General features: G+C 49.3%; 1 protein-coding gene across 1 annotated transcript in view; it reads right to left on the bottom strand.

Annotated features, from left to right (window-relative positions):
- ADAM19 (ADAM metallopeptidase domain 19) overlaps positions 1-19,271 on the bottom strand; it is an 80,200-nt gene that overhangs the window by 28,934 nt on the left and 31,995 nt on the right. The window contains exons 5-8 of the mRNA XM_045999796.1: positions 15,277-15,353; positions 7,509-7,695; positions 6,777-6,842; positions 1,622-1,693 (exon numbers count right to left, since the gene is read on the bottom strand). Of these exons, the coding sequence (XP_045855752.1) occupies positions 1,622-1,693; positions 6,777-6,842; positions 7,509-7,695; positions 15,277-15,353 (402 nt within the window). The remainder of the gene's footprint in view (positions 1-1,621; positions 1,694-6,776; positions 6,843-7,508; positions 7,696-15,276; positions 15,354-19,271) is intronic.

Raw genomic sequence — 19,271 nt, 5'->3', positions numbered from 1 at the left:
GAAGTGCCTTCCTTCACCCCCGCCACAGGGACGAAAATCAGCTGCTCAGGAGAAAATCAAGCCTGCTCTCCAGAAGGGACCAGCTAAGCAAGGCTTGGGGCTTCATGTAAGGGCTGAAGCATAGTGTCGCCTCTCCCACTTTTCATCAGCACCCTTGGTCGTCCACTCGTCCACCCCCCCCCAGACCAGCTGGAGAGTGCACAAAGGGGAGACCCAGCCAAGCTTCCCACCTGCTGGGTCTCCAGAACAATAGACACCACGTGGGTGAGAACAGGGTCTGCCTCCTGTCTACCCCCCAGGAAATGAGCTTCTCTTGTTTTCCCAGATGTTGAGTGTTTGGGATGTAGGATCATTTAAATGTTATTGTTGAGTGAACTGACAGCTAGAGAGAGGACTGAGCTGTGTCCCTGGAGGCCTTCCTTCCAGGAAATGCTCATGACTTTCACCTGTCACCAGCGTTTCCAGAGGCATCAGGGGCGAAACAAAAACACAGACCACAGACTCTCCCACCTGATAACTTCAGAGTGCTACCACATTTGCTTGTAAATCCATTAAAAAAATTTTTTTTAAGTTCTCTTCTTGATCTTCTAATGTTTAGAAAAAAATAATTTCCCCTTTGGACCTGGGCTCCATGAATCCCGAACAGGCCCAGAGCTGCAGAAGCACGGCGAGTGCACTGAAATTGTACGAGAAATGTTTGCAGATCCTTAGAGACCTGTGACCTTGAACATATTAAAATCTATTTTTAAAAACTATTTACTACTAGCCTGTCAAGAGCGTACTGTAATTTAAGGTTATCTATTCTACTGCATTTTGCAGTATAACAAATACCCTTTTTTATATAAACAGAGTATTTTCAAATCCCAGACCAGACTATTCTAGTAAAATTCAAGAATTTGGGCATTTCTTATGAGCATGTTTTTAAAAGGGCCTGGTCTAGGAAAGTTAACCATCACATTGTGTTTCTGAGAGAGAAATGATTTTAGAACCATTTTATAGATGAAGAGCACACAGTCTTCATGATATATGAAGTGTATAGATGAAGACTATATACTCAATTTTTAAGGCTCTGTACCTTTCCCATGCTCACCTACCTCAATTCTCCCCTAACTCAGGAAACTTCTGGACTTTATGCCTGGAAGGAACCTTAGAGAACCGTAAAGCTTTCTTCAGCTGGGCTCTTCCACGTCTTATGTTGCCTGACAGCCATTTGCAGGGGTGAGGGGAAGAAGCAAGAGGACCACACTCTGGATCCTCACCCCTGCTTTAAGAGTCTGTTTTTATCTTTTGTATTAGACACGGCATAAGATTTCATTGAAAAGAAGAGTTCCACCACAAAAACAAAAATTTTGAAAACCATTGATTCAAGCCAGCCCCTCTACTTTGTAAATGTAAACATAACACAAAACTGCAACCCAAAGAAGATAAGTTCCCTGGCTAAGGTCACACATAGTTGAGAGCTTTGTCATGACCAGCCTGAGCCTCTATGGCATTGCTATTCCATCTCAGAGATTGGCTGGGGTGACCAATCCCTGAGGCAGCTTAGGTGCCATGCCATCTCTGTCCTGTGGCCCCTCTGAGGTGCTGGCACCTTTCCCACAAAGTACACACCTGGTCTCACCTTATCAACGTAATTGGCGATCTCCATCAGCTTGTGTTTGGTGGCGTCCTGGTCTCGTCGATTCTTCTGAAACTAAATGGAGCAAGCAGAGCTAGGTGAGGCCCCAGAATCCCTTCCTGGACCCTTCCTGTGCCCCATTTCTTGCCTTTCAATTAGCTTTTATTTTTTCCAGGCTTCTATGAGAGCAGTTATTTTTATACACTTTCTTCTCTCCCCACACCTTCCCTACAGTGTCAGCTCAGGAAGGGCAGAACCTGGGTCACAGTCATCTTGGTACCCCCAGCTGCCAGCTCAGTGCCAGGCACACAGTAGACATGTCATAGTTGTAGAGTAAATTGAATTCTCTTCCTCCAGGCCTTGAAGTCAAACCTGTTCTCCTGTTCTCCAAATTACCAGGTCTCCTGCAAACTCTCACTGGGGCTTAGAAATGGGACCAATCTGATCCTTGCGTTGGTCATTGCTCCAACATGAAGCCATCATCACAGGGATCTCACGAGGCCTCCCTACATGTGGTCAATCAACACTGATCAAATTGCTGCTAAAAGTCTGCCATGTGCAAGGCATTATGCTTGGCACTAGACAGGACACAATGTGAGATCCTGGTACTGGTCCAGAGGACCCTGCATTAAAACAGAAAGAGAAGGGCACCTGGGGGACTCAGTCAGTTGAATGTCTGACTCCTGGTTTCCACTAGGTCATGATCTCAGGGCTGTGAGATCAAATCCTGCATCAGGCTCGGCACTCAACAGGGAGTCTGCTGGGAATTCTCTCCCACTTCCTCTCCCTCCCCTTTCCCCCTGCTTGCTCACTTGCTCTTTCTCCCTAAAATAATCTTAAGAAAGAAAGAAAGAAAGCCCAAAATAACAACAATGGCAGAATCTGTATTTAAGAAATACACAATTAAAATGGGAACATAAATAACGGCAATGGGAAGCCACGTGAATGACACACTTGGTTGCTGGCAACCAGGACCGTAAGACCTTGGCACACAGGATTCGTCTGACATGCCACATGGATCGACCGGCAGGGCCTTCTATGGTGAGAAGAATTCTGAGACGGCATGGGGTTCAGCAGGAAAGAGTGTTGTGCTCGATTACAAATGTCTGCCATGGGAACCAGTAGGGAGTCATTTCAGTAGGTAGCCTCACATTTATCATTCCTGCCTAGAAGGGAATAGATCTCCTTCAGCTGCAATGATGAAGGAAAGCTTCACAGTGTAAAGAGAACATCTGCTACAACTGTAACCTAAATTTGCAAATGATGGGCATGTCCTGTATGCTGCCATTGTCACGGAGAATCTGGGAGCCTATCTGATTTACCTTGTACACACTGTATATGGTACTTCAATTCCAACACTTCACATCCTTCCTCCACCCTATCCCACAAAAACATTCAAGCAAGAATCACAAAGAACAGCCAGATAAAACACCCTGGGATATCTGTTGGGGTGAGGGTGTGTCTGGCCAGGAGCTGCGAGAAAGCCACTATTTCTATTCTCCCACCGCTTGTGGACTTTCTTGGGCTTCTTCGGAACTGTGGCTCACTGGAACTGTCATTCATCTCACTTGACCCTTGCTTTTTAGAGTGCAATTCGATGCGAAGCCCTATGACTTGGACCTATGACTTGTGAATCCTGAAGTTTCTCGGTCGTCCCATTTCTAAACTGGTCTCACTGCAGAGAAAGGTTTGCAACATTTACTGAATATTTATTAGAACATCAGAGTCAGAGTTCACGGTTTTTCAAATAGATTAACCGTATCTTTCAACAACTGCCTAATAATACCACTGTAGTTGAAGACATGTGCCATGTTGTCCAGAAGAGAAGACTCAAGCAGGAGTCGCAAACTTTCTATAAATGGCGAGACTGTAAATACTTGAGGCTCTGCGGACACGCTGTGTCCCTTCTACTCCACTCCGCCGCTGCAGCTCAAGGCAGCCACGGACAACACGTCCACGCAGGAAGCCTTTCTGCCAGTAGGACTCAATTTACAAAAACATGTGGCGGGCTATAGGCTAGAGTTTGTGGACCCCTGATTGAAAGAGAGAAGTATCTCAATCTTATACTTTCGAGGATGACAAAGGAAGTAAAATGCGGCGCATCACCCGGCCTTTGCCGGCTACCCCACTTTCTCTCCGGAGCTTGACAGCAGTCTGCAGGCCTGGTTGTACAACCATCCCACATCCGCCCGCCACAGCCTATGCCGCGCCTTCCCTGCCCGGATTTCCCATTTCACCTGCGGAACGAATAAATGGAGAGCGGCCCCAGGCCGCCCCACCTAAGCCCAGGGAGTGAGCAGCTGCTCGGTCATTTTTACTGCACTCTCTGGGCGGCTCTGCACCCGGCGCCAAATTCAGAGCCCAGAGAAGGAGCCTGGCCTGTCTCAGCACCAGGCTGTAAATCACGGATAAGCCAGCCCTCCCCTTCCCTGTCTTCCCCACCTCTCAGATTAACTAACTGTCAGGAATTCCACTTGGATGCCACTTGGAGAGGAAGTCTGGGAGAGGTGGTGTGGGAGGTGGGGATTTGTGAGCCTGTGAACCTAGCCTGGCTGATTACAAGCCCCTCCAGTGAATCATTCGAAGCCCAGGACGCTGAGCGATGAGTAGGTGCCCGACCCACAGGCTGCACAAGTCACTCCCTGTAGTCAATGCCTATGTGTCTGGCGCTGGAGGCTCTCTCCTCTGCAACAAGATGGCCCTAGACCACACCACAGTCCTAGAGGCAACGTGGGGGCCACTTTTTCTCTATGGGCTCTGCTGTGACCCCAAAGGCTACGAGACTGAAGATGCTCAATCCCTAGCCCATCCCCACAACGTCAGTTTCCCAAGTTTCATACCCAGTAGGTTTCAGAGCCCTCCAGCCAGATGCCACTGGGCCAAGGGCAGGGTTGAAGGGGAGGCTCACCCCACCTTCACATTAGAGCAGGAGCTTTGGGGGCCTAGGGGCTTTATCTGAACAAATGACTCTGTGGCTAAAATATATATATATAAAAGAAAGTTTCAAGACCACTGTATGAGATGACCTTAGATCATCTAACAAAAGCTTAAATGGAAAAATGTCCTAGAGTCAGAGGAGCTCACAGCGGCCCTCTCACTGCAAGGCAGTCCTGCCCCTGCCGGGCAGGGCCAGCGTCGTTACCTCTCCCCATGACCATGGAGCCCCGGCTTTTAAATCAACTTTAGATTTTGCTCCCCCACACCACTCCCCCGTCCTACATACACACCAGCCTTTGGAAAGGAAAACAAAAGAGAAAAATAAAAGAAGGAAAGGGTGCTGGAAAAACCAATACCTACACCAGTTACAAAGCTAAATTCTTCTCAAAGCAGAACATGATGTTCCCTCGGCCTGAAATGCCCTTCACCCCCACCTTTCTGCCCAGTTAACACCCCCTTGTCCTTTAAGGCAGCTCAAGGCCACCTGCTCCTGCCACTAGCATTCTTAAAGGCAGGCCCAAAGCCTAGTGTTCTTTCCATGACCAGGACTGCTCCATGACCCGTGCTTTGGGAGTGTGGACTAGATAAAGCTGCCTTGGGATGAGGTCTTTTTGGGGAGCTGCTAACTACAGCATCTGGATGGAGCACGAGACAGACAGAAGTCTGATGAGTTCTGTCCTAGGGGAGCCCCAGGCAAGGCTGTGGCATTAGATCATGGCGAGTGCTCAGCTCATTGTGACTGTCCCTGCCCAGATGTGTTTAGCTGTGGCTGAGTCACTACATAAAGTGAGAACTGGAGGTGAAATATGGCTAGTTTAGGCAAATACGTGCTCTGGAGCCTGAACCTACTCTTATGTGTCAGCTTCAATATCTTCCCCTTGCAGCTTTCCCCAATTCCCAAAACCATGCCAGACCTTTCATGATCTTTGCTCTAATCCTCTATATAACGATCAATCTTGGCAGTCACCACACTTGAGTTTTTGTGCTGCTACTGTAACTCTGATATCAGGGACAGGTCTGTCTTAATCTCCTGGGGCCAAACACTGTGTTTGACACCTATGAGAAAATCAAGATATCGTTGATGAACAGATGAAATGGAAGAGTGAGAGAGATGAGTGTTTGTCAACTTTTAGGAGCCAAGGCCCGTGAGAAGTTGGCTGATCTGAGAAATACAGAATTAAAGGGTAAATGGCTAGTCCTTAGGTCAGTAGTTGTCAAACTTGTTTGTGTCCAGAATCACCCAGAAGGCTTGTTAAAATAGGGATTCTTGGACGCCAGCCCCACAAATTAGGACTCAGCAAGTCTGGGGTGGGGCCCAAGAATTTGCACTCAAAAGTTCCCGGGTTCTACTGATGCTTTGGGAACCATGGTTCTGATTTGGCACCAAGGGGATTATAAAAATGGACCCACACATGGGCAGGAAAATTGTATTCAATAAGATGACTGATTATCCTTACTATCTTTGCAAAAAATTTTTTGGCAATTTCTATAGAAAATTTATGGGCTCCCTAAGAATAAGCACCAGAACCAAAATGTCTTAAGACTCAGTTTAAGAAATGTTAATCCAGGGGCGCCTGGGTGGCTCAGTGGATTAAGCCGCTGCCTTCGGCTCAGGTCATGATCTCAGGGTCCTGGGATCGAGTCCCGCATCGGGCTCTCTGCTCAGCAGGGAGCCTGCTTCCTCCTCTCTCTCTGCCTGCCTCTCTGCCTACTTGTGATCTCTGTCTGTCAAATAAATAAATAAAATCTTAAAAAAAAAAAAAAAAAAAAAAAAAGAAATGTTAATCCAGGGGCGCCTGGGTGGCTCAGGTCGTGATCTCAGGGTCCTGGGATCGAGCCCCGCATGGGGGGGGGGGTCCTTGCTCAGCAGGGAGCCTGCTTCCTCCTCTCTCTCTGCCTGCCTCTCTGCCTACTTGTGATTTCTGTGTGTCAAAAAAATAAAATCCTTAAAAAAAAAAAAAAGAAATGTTAATCCAGATAATGCTAGTCGCCGATCTTCTATTTGATTAATGTATTGAGCCAGAAGAGATTCTTTCTTTTTTTTTCCCCCCAACTATATTTAAAATAGCTAGAAGAGCCCTTGGTCAGATTTAAGATCAAAATCACATGACATACTGGAGAAAGAGGAATGTTTCAGCATTTCCCCAAAGTGGTTGGAAGCCTGAAATGGAAGCTATCAACAGAGTAGCTTTTCTGCTAAAACCCACTGCCTCCCCCTTACCTCTGCATAATCAGCCACGAGGTAAAGCTCCACATACTTCATGGAGTGTAAATCTTCCCTTTTCATCTAAGGAAGAGATATGAGCGGATCAGAGCTGTAGAAGTGGTGGGTGTGGCCTCATTTTAAAACAAACTGCTTAGAAATGGTACTGGTTAATAAGCAGTGCCCCTCCTTACTGACTTCACACTTGACGCTGGCCACAGTCCCCACCACCGTCACGACACCTTCCGCCCGCCATCTTGGTTATTGCTGGAGCTGCTCTGGGACTATGGGTCCAGTCCTTCATACTCAAAAACTAATGAGCTGGGCTGGCAAGTACAGGGGCCACCAACTGTGAGGGAACATGCTGACAACCAAGTTCCCAAAAAGCACTGAAACCACATACCTCTATTTCCAGTACACATAAACACAAGTATTCTGTGCATATGGTTAAGCGGTTATTCCAAAAGGAGAGGCATGCTTTTTTTTCTCACATTTTAAAGTTTCTGAAATCAGCATCTCAGGGTGTTTTAAATGTCGTAGCGTTTTTCCCCAAAACAGTTATTCCATCCAATATAAGTGTATCTCACACAGCAGTGAACAAGATAGTGACTTAGAATTTTTATTCTGAGAAAAAGGTTATTTCTTCCTCCCTGGCCATCTCCTTTGATTTGGAAATACTCCTGGATCCAAAGTAAGGATCCTCGGAGGGAACAAACCGTCCCCCACATTGATGCCTGCACTGAGACTCACCCTGCGAGGTCGTTTCTTGGTCTGGTTGGTAAAATGAAGGGCCCAGTCCCTGCTGGTGGAGTGCTCGGCCCCACAGTTGCCCAGGGGTAGCTTGAGATGTTCAGATCTGTAAATAAGGTGGCGGCCCTCGCTGTCAGGCAGGGGCTCGATGATATAGCTGAGATTACTGCTCACCACAATCAGTCCCCTGTCAACGGGAGAAACAGAATCTCTGGTCAAAGATTATAGTCTTGGAAAAGTCTCTTGCTCAGGCCTCAGGTTTTCCATATGCAAAGTGACATGGTTGGTTTTGATCATTGGTTCTTAACTTTACTATGGGGTCGTGCACCTTTTGGTAAGAATCTGATACCAACTCAGACTTCCTCTCCAGGGAAATCTGTACATGTATATGAAAGGTGGTACACAATTTCAGGGACTGAAAGCTGGTTACGAAGAAGCTGAAAGGGTCTAAAAAGGCTCACCAGGGACAGTTAATATATAAAGGATGGTAAGACAAGGATGCCAAAAGCCCCCCAACTCAAACATGGCATATGACAAATCAAAAGGTGAAACTTATAGACTCAGAAGATGATAGTCTGGTGACTGGCAAGGAAACAGTGGCCTGGGGGTGAGGAGTCCAAGTTCTGGTGTTCACTCCAACGTTAAGCTGTCAAATGGTCTTCAACAAACCTCTTAAAAAATCGTGGGGCGCCTGGGTGGCTCAGTGGGTTAAAGCCTCTGCCTTTGGCTCAGGTCATGATCCCAGGGTTCTGGGATCGAGCCCCGCATCGGGCTCTCTGCTTAGCAGGGAGCCTGCTTCCTCCTCTCTCTCTCTGCCTGCCTCTCTGCCTAGTTGTGATTTCTGTCAAATAAATAAAATAAAATAAAATAAAAAATCACTCACTTTTCCCATGTGTAAATGCAAATGATAATTAACTAATTTAACAGGACTCCAGATGATTACATGGGAAGATTTTTGTGTACAGAAGAAACCGAAGCTAGAGGCATCACCGATGTCATTGCTAATAGCCCGAGTGGGGCCGCTCTTCAGTGAAGTTATGTCCACACCCAAGGATGTGAGACTACTCTTGGCTCCTGGTTATAGACACAAGCGCTGAACTCAGAATAAGGACATGCGTTCATTCATTTTATTCTTTCACTCACTGAACTTTTCATCTGTACTAGATGTGATCTAGACCTAATCCCTGTCCTCAAGTCATTCTCAGTTTCATTGGAGGACAGTCATTCATTCCACAAGTATTTCCTGAGCTCCTGCTATGCCAGGCATCGAGCCAGATGAGGAGGATGGAGACATGAACAAGACAGACAGAGCCCCGGCCCCCGTGGAGCTTAGACTCTGAAGCTGAGAATAAACCACTAGAGTACAGAACAGAGTATATAACAAAGCACAAAGGTTTCATCGCCCCTAACACTAATGGATTGGACACAGCTGCCTGGGAGCATCACATCAATGAGGCTTCCAAGGCCATGACCTGATCACTGATCACTAACGCACAAAGTCCATGGAAGGGTGAATATGGGCCCATGTAGCAGGCGTCTACCTTCCTTGATGCAGTGAGATGAATACTGGAGCAAAGGAAGGCATTCAGTCAGGGCTCTGCAGGAGGAACGAGCCCAGTAATAAGTCCCAGGGCACCAGTAGCATTTCATGGCCTCCAAAACCTCAGGCCCTCATCTATCCAGAAATTTCAAAAGCTAAGGTATCTCCAAGTCGGTCTTTGCCTCCCCAAACTGGCAGGACCTCTCTCTGGCTGCCCCAGCTTCCACCTCCACCCCTACCCCCTCGGATCCCCACCCAGGTTTTCTCCTTTGGAAGAGCCTGTGATGCTTGCTGGAGAGAGAGCGCCAGGAGGATCAGCAGCAGCCTTCCTGGAACCCATCTCTGGCTGACCTCATTCCGGTGCCAGCGAGCCTGATGACTTCCCGGCTGCCTCACCCAGGCTGACACAGCAATCCCCTCGGCAGGACACCCAAGGTGCTCCCTGAACAGCTGGAGGCGGGAGTGGGTGAAGAGTCAGGTTCACATCCGCTCTCGAGTCCAGACAGGAAAGGGCAGAGGGCAGAAACACTGTGGGCATCCTGTTCCCAAGCTTTCTTCTCATCTCGGCGGACCAAGGCCCCTCCCATGACCTCAGTTTCCCCCAGTGGCTCCAAACATTGGAAACAGAGGGCTGGACGGCAAGTCAGATGATGATTTTATGCCCATCAGGTTGTGGCTCCGAAGATAACACCCAGTGAGTGGAAAGTTCCGCCCAGGAACCAGTGAAGGTACCCGTGTGGCTGACCAGGCATCGCTTGAACACGCCTCTGGGCTGAACAGAGCAGAGATCAAGCCAAAGTTTGGTCCATGGTGAATAATATTAATCATGGTGGCTATGTGGAGGTTTTGCTATGGTCCGGGCACTGTGCTGAGTACTTCCTTCTTCACCCTAACATTTCTGACCCCCATTGTGCACACAAGAGCACTAAGGCTAGGTGAGGTTAATAAACTGCCCCACGTCACACAAGTCGTCAGAACACAAGCAGTCTGGTCCCAGGTCTCACCACCTTAACCACGCTGTCACACTACCTCTGTCACACAGCCCTGCAGAGTGGGGCAGAAAGATACTCCCGGTTTACAGATGGCTACAACTGACAGGCATGTGTAACTCTCCGCGGAGGTGATCGGCCCGTCAGAAGCAAGATACCCGTCTGTCGGGAGATAAGAAGACAAAGGAGGCCTTTAGCCCATTTTCCTTGTTAGAGGCCATTTTTTTGAGAGTTAACCATAGGCCAGACTCTGGGCCTATAATCATCATTCTTTTTTTCTTTTTTCAGTGTTATAAGGCATCATCATGAGTCCCATTTTATAGATGAGGAAACTGAGCCCCAGAGAGGTTGCATAACAAGGTCTGATGGGTATCTGGAGCCACAGATTTAAGGTCTGGCAGTCTCTGGGCCATCTGCCTCCATCAGTGAGCTCCAAACTGAGGGGTCACAGATCTCCAGGTACCCCAGAGCTACCTATTAGACCGTTCCGTGGTGTACATTAACGTGACAGATGTCGGAGACTCTGATTCTGGGGCTGGAGCATCTGCAGCATAAACAAGCCGAGTGGTAATTCCCGGCACAGGCACACTCAGGAAGTCTGGCCTGGAGCCCAGGCTCGGTGGCAGAAGCCTGTCCTTTCACAAAGGCCCAGACGATTCTGCTTCGGAGAGTGGCAGATACTAGGGCTCAGAAGGACACTGAGAACTCGTGGCCCCTCCCCGCCCCTCCCCCTATTGGAGTCCCTGGTATCGGCCCCGTGGCACAGCTGCAGTCCTCCCCACTGCCTGGTTTGGAGGAGAAGCTGGCATGAGCCCCAGCACTTGACAGTGAGCACCAGCTCCCACGATGGTCAGGGGATTTCTTAGAATCCACTTCCCGTGGCCCTCCCCTATCACCACCCCCAAATCTTGCTAGCTGCTCTCCCCTGAGCACCCACAGGTCATTTATCTTTCCAGGAGCCTCAGTTGATCTAATTTGCTAAATGTAAGCACTGGCAGAGCTCAGTCAGGGGGCACAGGAGGGGGGCGCGGGGGAGGCTGGGAGGCTGCGACCCCACACGCTATTCTCCAGTCCACTCTCCACCCTATTGCTCATTGTTAAGAGCTTGATATAAATGAAATTATACAGAGGAACCTTGGCAGGGAAGGGCAGGCAGGCAGTGGTGGGCGATTCGTGCTTAACTCCTGAATGACCACGGGACTCACCCAAATGCACTCTTGAAAGACCTAGGCAAGAAGTGCCTCTTAGGAACGTGTCCATTCAGAGCTAAACCTAAGGGGACACATCCCAGGTCCCTACATCCAGAGCTGCCCTAAGAGGTAACCATCCTGTTCCCCTTCTTTCCCTCCCCTCCCCGCCCCGGCCCCAATCTGCATCCAATGAGAAAAAGGTACTGCGAGCATCAGAAGCAGCACAGAAGGAAGAAGGCACGTAGGTGAGGTGCTCCCTTGGGAATGGGGTGGCAAGGCACAAGTGGAGAGCGTAAGCTCAGGAGGGGACATACCTGGGCTCAAATTCTGGCTGCTGTCTACTAGCATTGTGCTAAGTCCACAGTGCTGGCCGGCTCACACCGTGGCTGTGATAACTGACTGGAGGACAGGGAGCCGTTCCCTAGCCACTCAGCACACATATAGGGAACCTACGATGTGCCAGGGACTATTTTAGGCACCGGGGAAGCAATAGGACTGAAAGGGGTGCCTGCTCTCAAGGAGACCGCCCTCATCCCCTAATGTAAATCCACTGAAGATGTCACGAATGTTCTCATTTTATAGGCGTGAAAACCGACACCGGGGAATTAGGTTCTAGACTGAGACTGGTTTGACTCCAGGATCTACACATGTCATGGCTTACTCTGTGCCGGACACAGAGGCAGCGTTTATGATGAGTTCTTCAGAAGCCAGGCCAGGTTTTCAAAGGCGGAAGGCCATGCCCCTCCCTGGGAGAGGGGCTGACAGGGCTGGCTTGTTGCGGGGCATAGGAGCCACCCCGCCTGCCCTAGGCACCCGCCTCCCTGGGACCATGCACTCTCTGTAGCTCAGAACTTCCAACGTTCAACAGGCCTTTGCGTGATCTGATCTGTTTTCTTTTTCAGATGAGAGGAACCGAAGCCCAGGGAAAAAGGAACATGCATGGTTACCCAGTGAGTCAGTGTTAGAGCTGGGGCAGATCTCAGCCTTCTGGTGAACAGGCTCCTCATTCCCCAGGGGGGCCCTGACCCCAGTCTCCAGACCCCAGACCCACAGCCCCCTTCCAGCCTCTGCCCCATAAGCACCATCCACGAAGAAGGCCCACAGGAGATGCCAGTCCAGCCAAGGCAAAGACAAGCAGAGAATGATTTGGGAAAGGCAAAACTCAGAGACCCCACCTCCAGGAGGTGTGGAGTCTCATGACTCTAGAGTCCCTTGACTCTAAATTCTGAGCTCCTTCCAGGCCATCACGCACACATTCTTACACATTCTCTCGCATTTTCGATCTCATGTTCTCTCTCCCGCCCTCTCTCACAGACCTGGATCCTGGGGAGAAGGGTCAGTATAACACAGTGGAAGTGGGACCCAGGTTTTGAGGACAGAGCTGCTATCAGATTTACTGTATATCCTTGAAAGACCTTCAATGTAATCAAACTTGACCGACATTCATAAAGACACTATGTAACCATTCGAAGAATGAGCTAGATCTATGTGTGCCTAAGCCATAATGTCAAGTGAGAAAAACATTTCAGAGTGTTATGTATAGGGTTATATTATTTGGATTAAGAAACACCATGTATACACACACTTACATCTTTCGGTTATATATATCCCCAACAGCAACTGGTTGGAACAGTGGGAGGGAATAAGGAACTTCCACTTCTTTTAACTTGACATGAGATTATTTGAATGGTTAACACATCAGTTATGCAATAATAACTTTTAATCAGCATTTTGTTTAAAAATAAGCAACTTACCAATGAGGTTAAAAAAAAGTTTTACTGCAATCAATGCCTCTCTTGCTGGCAGAGAGCAAGCTAGGGACACATACACACGCATATACACACACAGCGTGTCTCCTAGAACCCACAGGTTCACTCGCGGTCACTTCATCCCGGTTGTCTGGATTCCTTCACAGATAACCATCCCTCCTCACATTGATCCTATGTGCTCCTCTGCAAAGCGTTTGTGCATGCAGGAAGTCAGGTGGACATTTGAAGGATGAGTTGTTGATCAGAGATAGGCTGGGGGGTGTGGACACCCAACATCCGTGGTGAAATGGTGTGCCCCATCTTTCTGCTGGTGTTTTTCGTAAGGATCTAGCTGTCACACAATTCTCAAAGGTGTCAGCAGCCCAAATACGATTATAAAACAGGACATGACCTACCTACCAATGTTCTTTTTTCACAAGAAATATTTCTAAAAGGATAAACAAAAAACTGCTAACAATGATTGCCCCTGGTGGAGGGGGGACCTGAAAATCCCGGGTGAAAAAGGACCCTATCTTTCATTGTACCCTCTCTTTTGTACTACTTGAATTTGTTTTTACCATGATCATGGATCACTGCTCCAATTAAAGTCACTCAAACATTGCTTTGGAGAGAAGAGGGGGGGCCCGCAACAATCTGGAAACTCAGGGGAACTCCTCTGTATTTGTATTACCAGCCAAAGATTCCATCTGGTATAAATCCTACCTATTTTCTCTAATCAAAGAAGCAGGTTCCCAGGAGAGAAATGCCATCACTATGGAGGTTCCTCCACGAAGCATGGCTTTATGAGCCGTGGGGAGGGACTTGAGGGTTACATGGGTCTGAAGTCTGCGGTTGCTGCAGCTGTTCCTTCTCTAGGGTCCAAATGAAACATTTGGTATACGTCTCCGGCTCTTAAGCCAGCCGGGCCCACAGATGCCCTTCAGTTCTTACGGTGTGCAGTGAGAATGAGAAGGCTGGGAAAGTAAGACGGGTTGACTGCAGCAGAGGGAAGCACGCAGAACACAAACACATGGGCGGCTCGCCCGGTTTCCCCCTGTCAGCACGGCTGCGGGAATGATTTGTGAGAACCCAAGCCAAGTTCCCACTGCTCCAGACCACGGACACAGAGGAAGAGGCAGGGAGAAGCGAGTCACACCTGCAACGTGTTCCCTTTCTTCCTTCTTGGGACAGACATTGTTTCCTTGCAGACTGCAGGTGGTGGCAGCTGGGCCTGTCAACACCACTGGAGACCAGTTGGCTTGGCTCAACCGGGTCATCCGAGGAGAGGACTGGGAGCCATGGTTATGGTCTTCCAGCCAAAGCTTATTTCCTGCCTCATTCCCTCCGGCAGACACACCGTGAAGCCTTACAGAGGAGACATGGCCCAGTTTATAAACAAACACATGGGACCTGCAGCACGAGGGGCCTTGCACTTGCACGTGAGCCTGGGTGCTTCGCTGGAGGGGGCTGCAGCTAACAGATTCTCTGCCTCGCCTGTCATCCTGAAAATCACCTAGCTTCTCCCTTCTCTTCCTCCCTCCTCTTCTCCTCAATGCCTGGTTCCTTTTTCATCTCGTGCTAGTTCTGAGACCAGCAAAGAGCAAAGGAGAAGTGGGAATAAGCGCGCACGCTCATTTCAAGTGTATGAACCATGACTTTGATTTTCTATATTATGATGCTTTGACAGCTGGGGCCTTGCCCTTCTCAGGATTAGCTAATTCCTAGGGGCGGTAAACAACTTTGAGATGCAGGCCTCACCCTCTCGGCCAGTCCCCCTGCCCAGATCACCCCAGGGGCAGGTGCCAGACAACTAGGAACAGCCCTTTTGCCCCAGATCCCACTTCAAAGTGGCCAATCCAAAGCCAGCCTACCCTGCCGTGCCAGTTGCTGCCTGTAGAAACCGAAGCGAAGACTCCTGCCCACATCCCCTCACCTCACACAACCTGGCCCCTGACTGGCCCCTGTGCTTCCCTATGTGGTATGCCCCTCCTCTTGGGATCTTGAGTACAGCAAACTGTTTTTTTGATGGCAGTCATCTCCTGATCTGCTGGCTTCCCCATGCCTAAATAATAAAGAAACCTCAAGCTCCTCAAGAAAGAGAAAACTCAAGCCCAGTGAATCTGTGCATTATCCGGGACTTTCCTTTTCTCTCCAAAGCTCAGTCCTTCTTAGAACTGGCCTGCATACACTCTCAATGGACAGCCTCTGAAGGTCCCTGCCCAAGGCCAGCCCTGCTTGTCCTAAAAATTCCACGTGTGCGGGGAGTGCCAGGCCCCCCACAGCGCTGCCAGAGCCTCTTACCTCATTCCCCGGCATGTGCTGAGTGTCACACTGGACTGCTCGGCCTTCCTCACCGTCCCGTGGTAAAAGCAGTGGTCCTAGCAAGGAGAAGAGGGGGCTGGTCAGGCGAAAGGACACGGATAAGCATGGCAACGCTCATGTCCCGTGAAGGTTGGGGACGATTATGCACGCCCTAACTTATAGTCTGCAAAGAGCTTCCTAAACCACCCTTTTATTTGAACCTCGTAATAGTCCCGGGATTATTATGTCATCATTCCCAGTGAACAGATGAACAGCCGAGATTCAGAGAAGCAGAAAGATTTGCTGAAGGTCTCCCTGTTAGAGAAGCCAGGACTTCAGGTCTAGCTCAGGCTAGACACGTGGCCACAGGCCACGGTGGCTTCTGAAGAGCCTGCCTCCCTGCTCGAGTCACCTTCGTGACCCCCTGCGGAGTTGAGATGCATGTCCTTCCAGAACCTCAGAATGTGACCTTCTTTGGGACAGGGTCTTTCCAGATGGCATTAAGTTCAGATGAAGTCATACTGGACTGATGTTCTTAGAAAAAGAGGGGAGGACACAGAGAGCCTGACAGAGAGAGAAGAGGCCATCTGAAGTCGGTTGCAGAGATTAGGGTGATGCAGCTGCAAGCCAAGGAGCACCACAGACGGACAGGGGCCGCCAGAAGCTGGAGGAGGCAAGGAAGCATCCTTCCCTAGAGACCACAGAGGAAGCCTGGCCCTGCTGACACCGTGATTTTGGACATCCAGCCTCCGGAACTGTGTTTTGCACCTCTGAGTTCACAGTGCTTTGCCACAGCAGCCCTGGGAGACGGAGAGCTCCCTCACTTCCACAACCTCCCTGAATCCCTGTGCGCCTGGATCAGACCCGATTTGGCACCTGCACCCACAGACGCATGGAGGGCTGATGCTGCTCTCACATCGGCGTGTCTCACAGCCATCTGGTCCTCCCGACCTGGCTGGACTTCCCTTGACTACAAGCAGCTGCCGAATGCTGCTCCAGGCCAGGCCTCGGCTACGTCCAGGAGACACAAGGAGAGAGCACGCACGTCTCCAGCCTTCCTGGGACTTAGCGTCTTGCGAGAGCCAATCTTAATTAAGAAACCATACAGAGATTTAATTACAAACTCTGAAGAGAGGCTTGAAATCAAAGTTGGAGGTGCCAGCAGAGTGTATTAAAAGTAGGGGAACCAGAGCATCTAAGAGGCCGCCCGGGACACAGCTGGGAGCAGCGAAGCACCAAACAGACCGATGGGCGCAGCCCACGACTGTCCCCAGCACACACAGGGGCACTCTCCTATAAACTTCTTCCCACATAGTTGAAGGGAGCTCAGCTGCTCAGAACAGAGAGAAGGAAAACCCCCCAGGGCAGAGCCGGGTTTTGCAAAGGCGTTAGAAGGCTTCTGAACCGATCCTTAGAACTCAGCCACAGGGCCAGGAACTCCACAGCCCAGATTATTCACCAGTGGAAGACCGGGCCAGGCCCATATAGGGTCAGTGGGGTTTGCAGATGTTGGAATGATGGAGAGTCAGAAAGTTCAGAAATGAGGATCAGCTACAGTTTCAAAAATCCGGGTCCCTCTACAAATCAAGAGAATTCAAATCCAGGGATTGACCCGAAGAATCCCTGGGCCTCTTCCCATCTTTGAGATGATGCTAACAGTGTTCACGGAGGTGCCCTCTCAAACAGCATAACAGCGGACTTTGGTAACATGCTTTAGACCGACCAAGTGCTTTCACACACATCACGCATGCTAATGATACCTGCCATTTCTGTTGTAAACCATGAGGCTAACATCCATCCAGCCCTGGAGACTGGAAAAAAAACTAATGGAGATTTTTTTTCCTTTAATTCTGACAATCTCACAGCCTTATGAGGTAGGTATTTTAACTCCCATTTTTTTAAAAGGGAAATTAAAGGTGGGAGAGGTTTCCTGTGGCTCACAAGGTCACACAGCCAGGAGGAGACTGGAACCACGGCAGCCTAACTGGAGACTCACCAGCCTCTCCCAGCAAAAGCGGCCCCAGGAAAGTGTGCAGGAATGAACTGGTCACAGCTCTACTCTCTTCTAGCCCCACCAGGGACTTAATTCTAGTCTAAGCCTTGCCACTCGCTGGTTATCTGAACATAAACATGTTACTTTCTCTCTTCTCAATTTCCTCATGAGTAAAATGTGGAGCTGGCAGATATGTTTACAAATTCCCACAAAATCGGTGACTCATCTTACCCTTCTATAGCTCTGAGAGTCAGATCTTAATATATCCAATTCTCTGATGAAGAAACTCAACACCAGTGTGGACAAAAGCATTGGTTAAGGTCCCAGAGCTGGTTAAAGGCAAATCTACGAGCCTGGCCTCAGACCCCAAATCTGTAACTCCTGCTGGCCTGAAGGATGAGTCCGACGGTTCCCAGGGCTCCCAGCGGCCCAGGCCAAGGCTGGTGGCAGGGCGTAGCCCTTCATGTTTGGGTCAGGCACAGCTAAATGGTGTATTCTATTTTCATTTCTCTTTGAAGTCCTCAGCTCCCAGGTAAGAAAGCGGAGTAGGAGTTCCATGGGGCTGGATGGGGGCTTTGCAAGAGTCCAGTAGGAGGGATGTACGAAAATAACGGGTTGTCCCATACTGCAGCTAGGATGTGCTTGGGTCAACAGGACCTTCAGGAAGGAGGGGCGTTCTGGGGGTGAGGGGAAGTTCTCCTCCACTCTTTGTTTCTGAAAGGCCCTCACAGCATCTCTGCCTGATGCTGAGAGCACAAAGAACAAGTAAATGAACAGTCATGAAGTCATCGCATTCCTTCTCAGCTTCTCGGCCTGAGGGGGCCACCCAAGGGGGCTTTCACAGGAGGAAGTATGAGCTCATGGCAAACTTGTGCACTGAGACCCATTCTTGAGCTGCGGGTGGAGAAGTGCCAAAGCCAAACTCAGAGGACAGTGTTTGGTGAGGTCCTGGGGCTTTCGAGGCATGCCTGCTTCCTCCCTGTCTCCCTGGAGGCAGAGAGCCGAGGTCTCCATAATGGAAGGACTTTCGACCAAGGGGCACTGAAGAAGGTGAGGAGCCACGCCTAGAGAGCCTCCCCAGAGATGAGAAGACAAGGTGAACTTGCCTGCCGTGGGTACTGGCCACACTGCCAACTCCTCCCTCCTCCAGAAAGGTCTTGGTGAAGAAGACAGCATTGATGGAACACAGCTCCTCAGCTATCTGATCGCTATGCTCCCAACCTCTCAGATCTGTCAAAACTTAGCAGTCCTGGGTCCCTTTCCCGATTCAAGGCTAATCTGATAAACTAATCTGAGCTTTTACTGATGGAGAGTGGCTGTCATTGTCTTCTGGACATCTGCGCTCCAGCACAGATATTTTAAAGATAGGCCATGGAGGAATCTCTGATTCCACGAAAAGCTTCCAGAAGAGCACTGAGGCTAAAGGGACTATCCTGTTACCCTGTATACCACACTCCACATCTGCATGCCACCAACGTCCATGATGTCCTGCCCCAAAGGCAGAAGACCACTGCTGCTCCTGCTGGAGTCCATCTTCCCTCCTTCACCCTATCTCATCTGCACATACTGAGAAAGTTCACTCTAATTCAGTTTCTCATCTTGGGCACTGTTGACATTTGGGACCGCATAACTCTCTGTTGTGGAGGGGCCACCTTATGCAATTTAGGACAGTTAGTGGCTTTCCTGGCTTCTACCCACCAGATGCCAGTAGCATCCACCTCCCAGTTGTGACAGTCAAAACTGTGTCCAGACACAGTCAAGTGTCCCCCCTTTGCTGCTGAAATGGTCAACCAAACAAACAGAATATTTTTTGGTAACTGCATCTGATTAAAATTGACCTAATCAACATGAAACATATGTTCTTTGCATTACAGTCGTTATCTACACGTTAACAAAAGTTTTTAAAAGAAATGATTTAGGCAAAATTACTCCTAGCTAAGAACCACTGCTCTGATACCAACAACACTAATGGTCCCCTGGTAGGAAAAGTCAGCAAACCATG

Source organism: Meles meles, chromosome 3, assembly GCF_922984935.1.
Source record: "Meles meles chromosome 3, mMelMel3.1 paternal haplotype, whole genome shotgun sequence".
Taxonomy (NCBI): Eukaryota; Metazoa; Chordata; class Mammalia; order Carnivora; family Mustelidae; genus Meles; species Meles meles.
The sequence above is the reverse complement of the archived record's forward strand: the minus strand, read 5'-3'. Positions and strand labels throughout refer to the sequence as shown.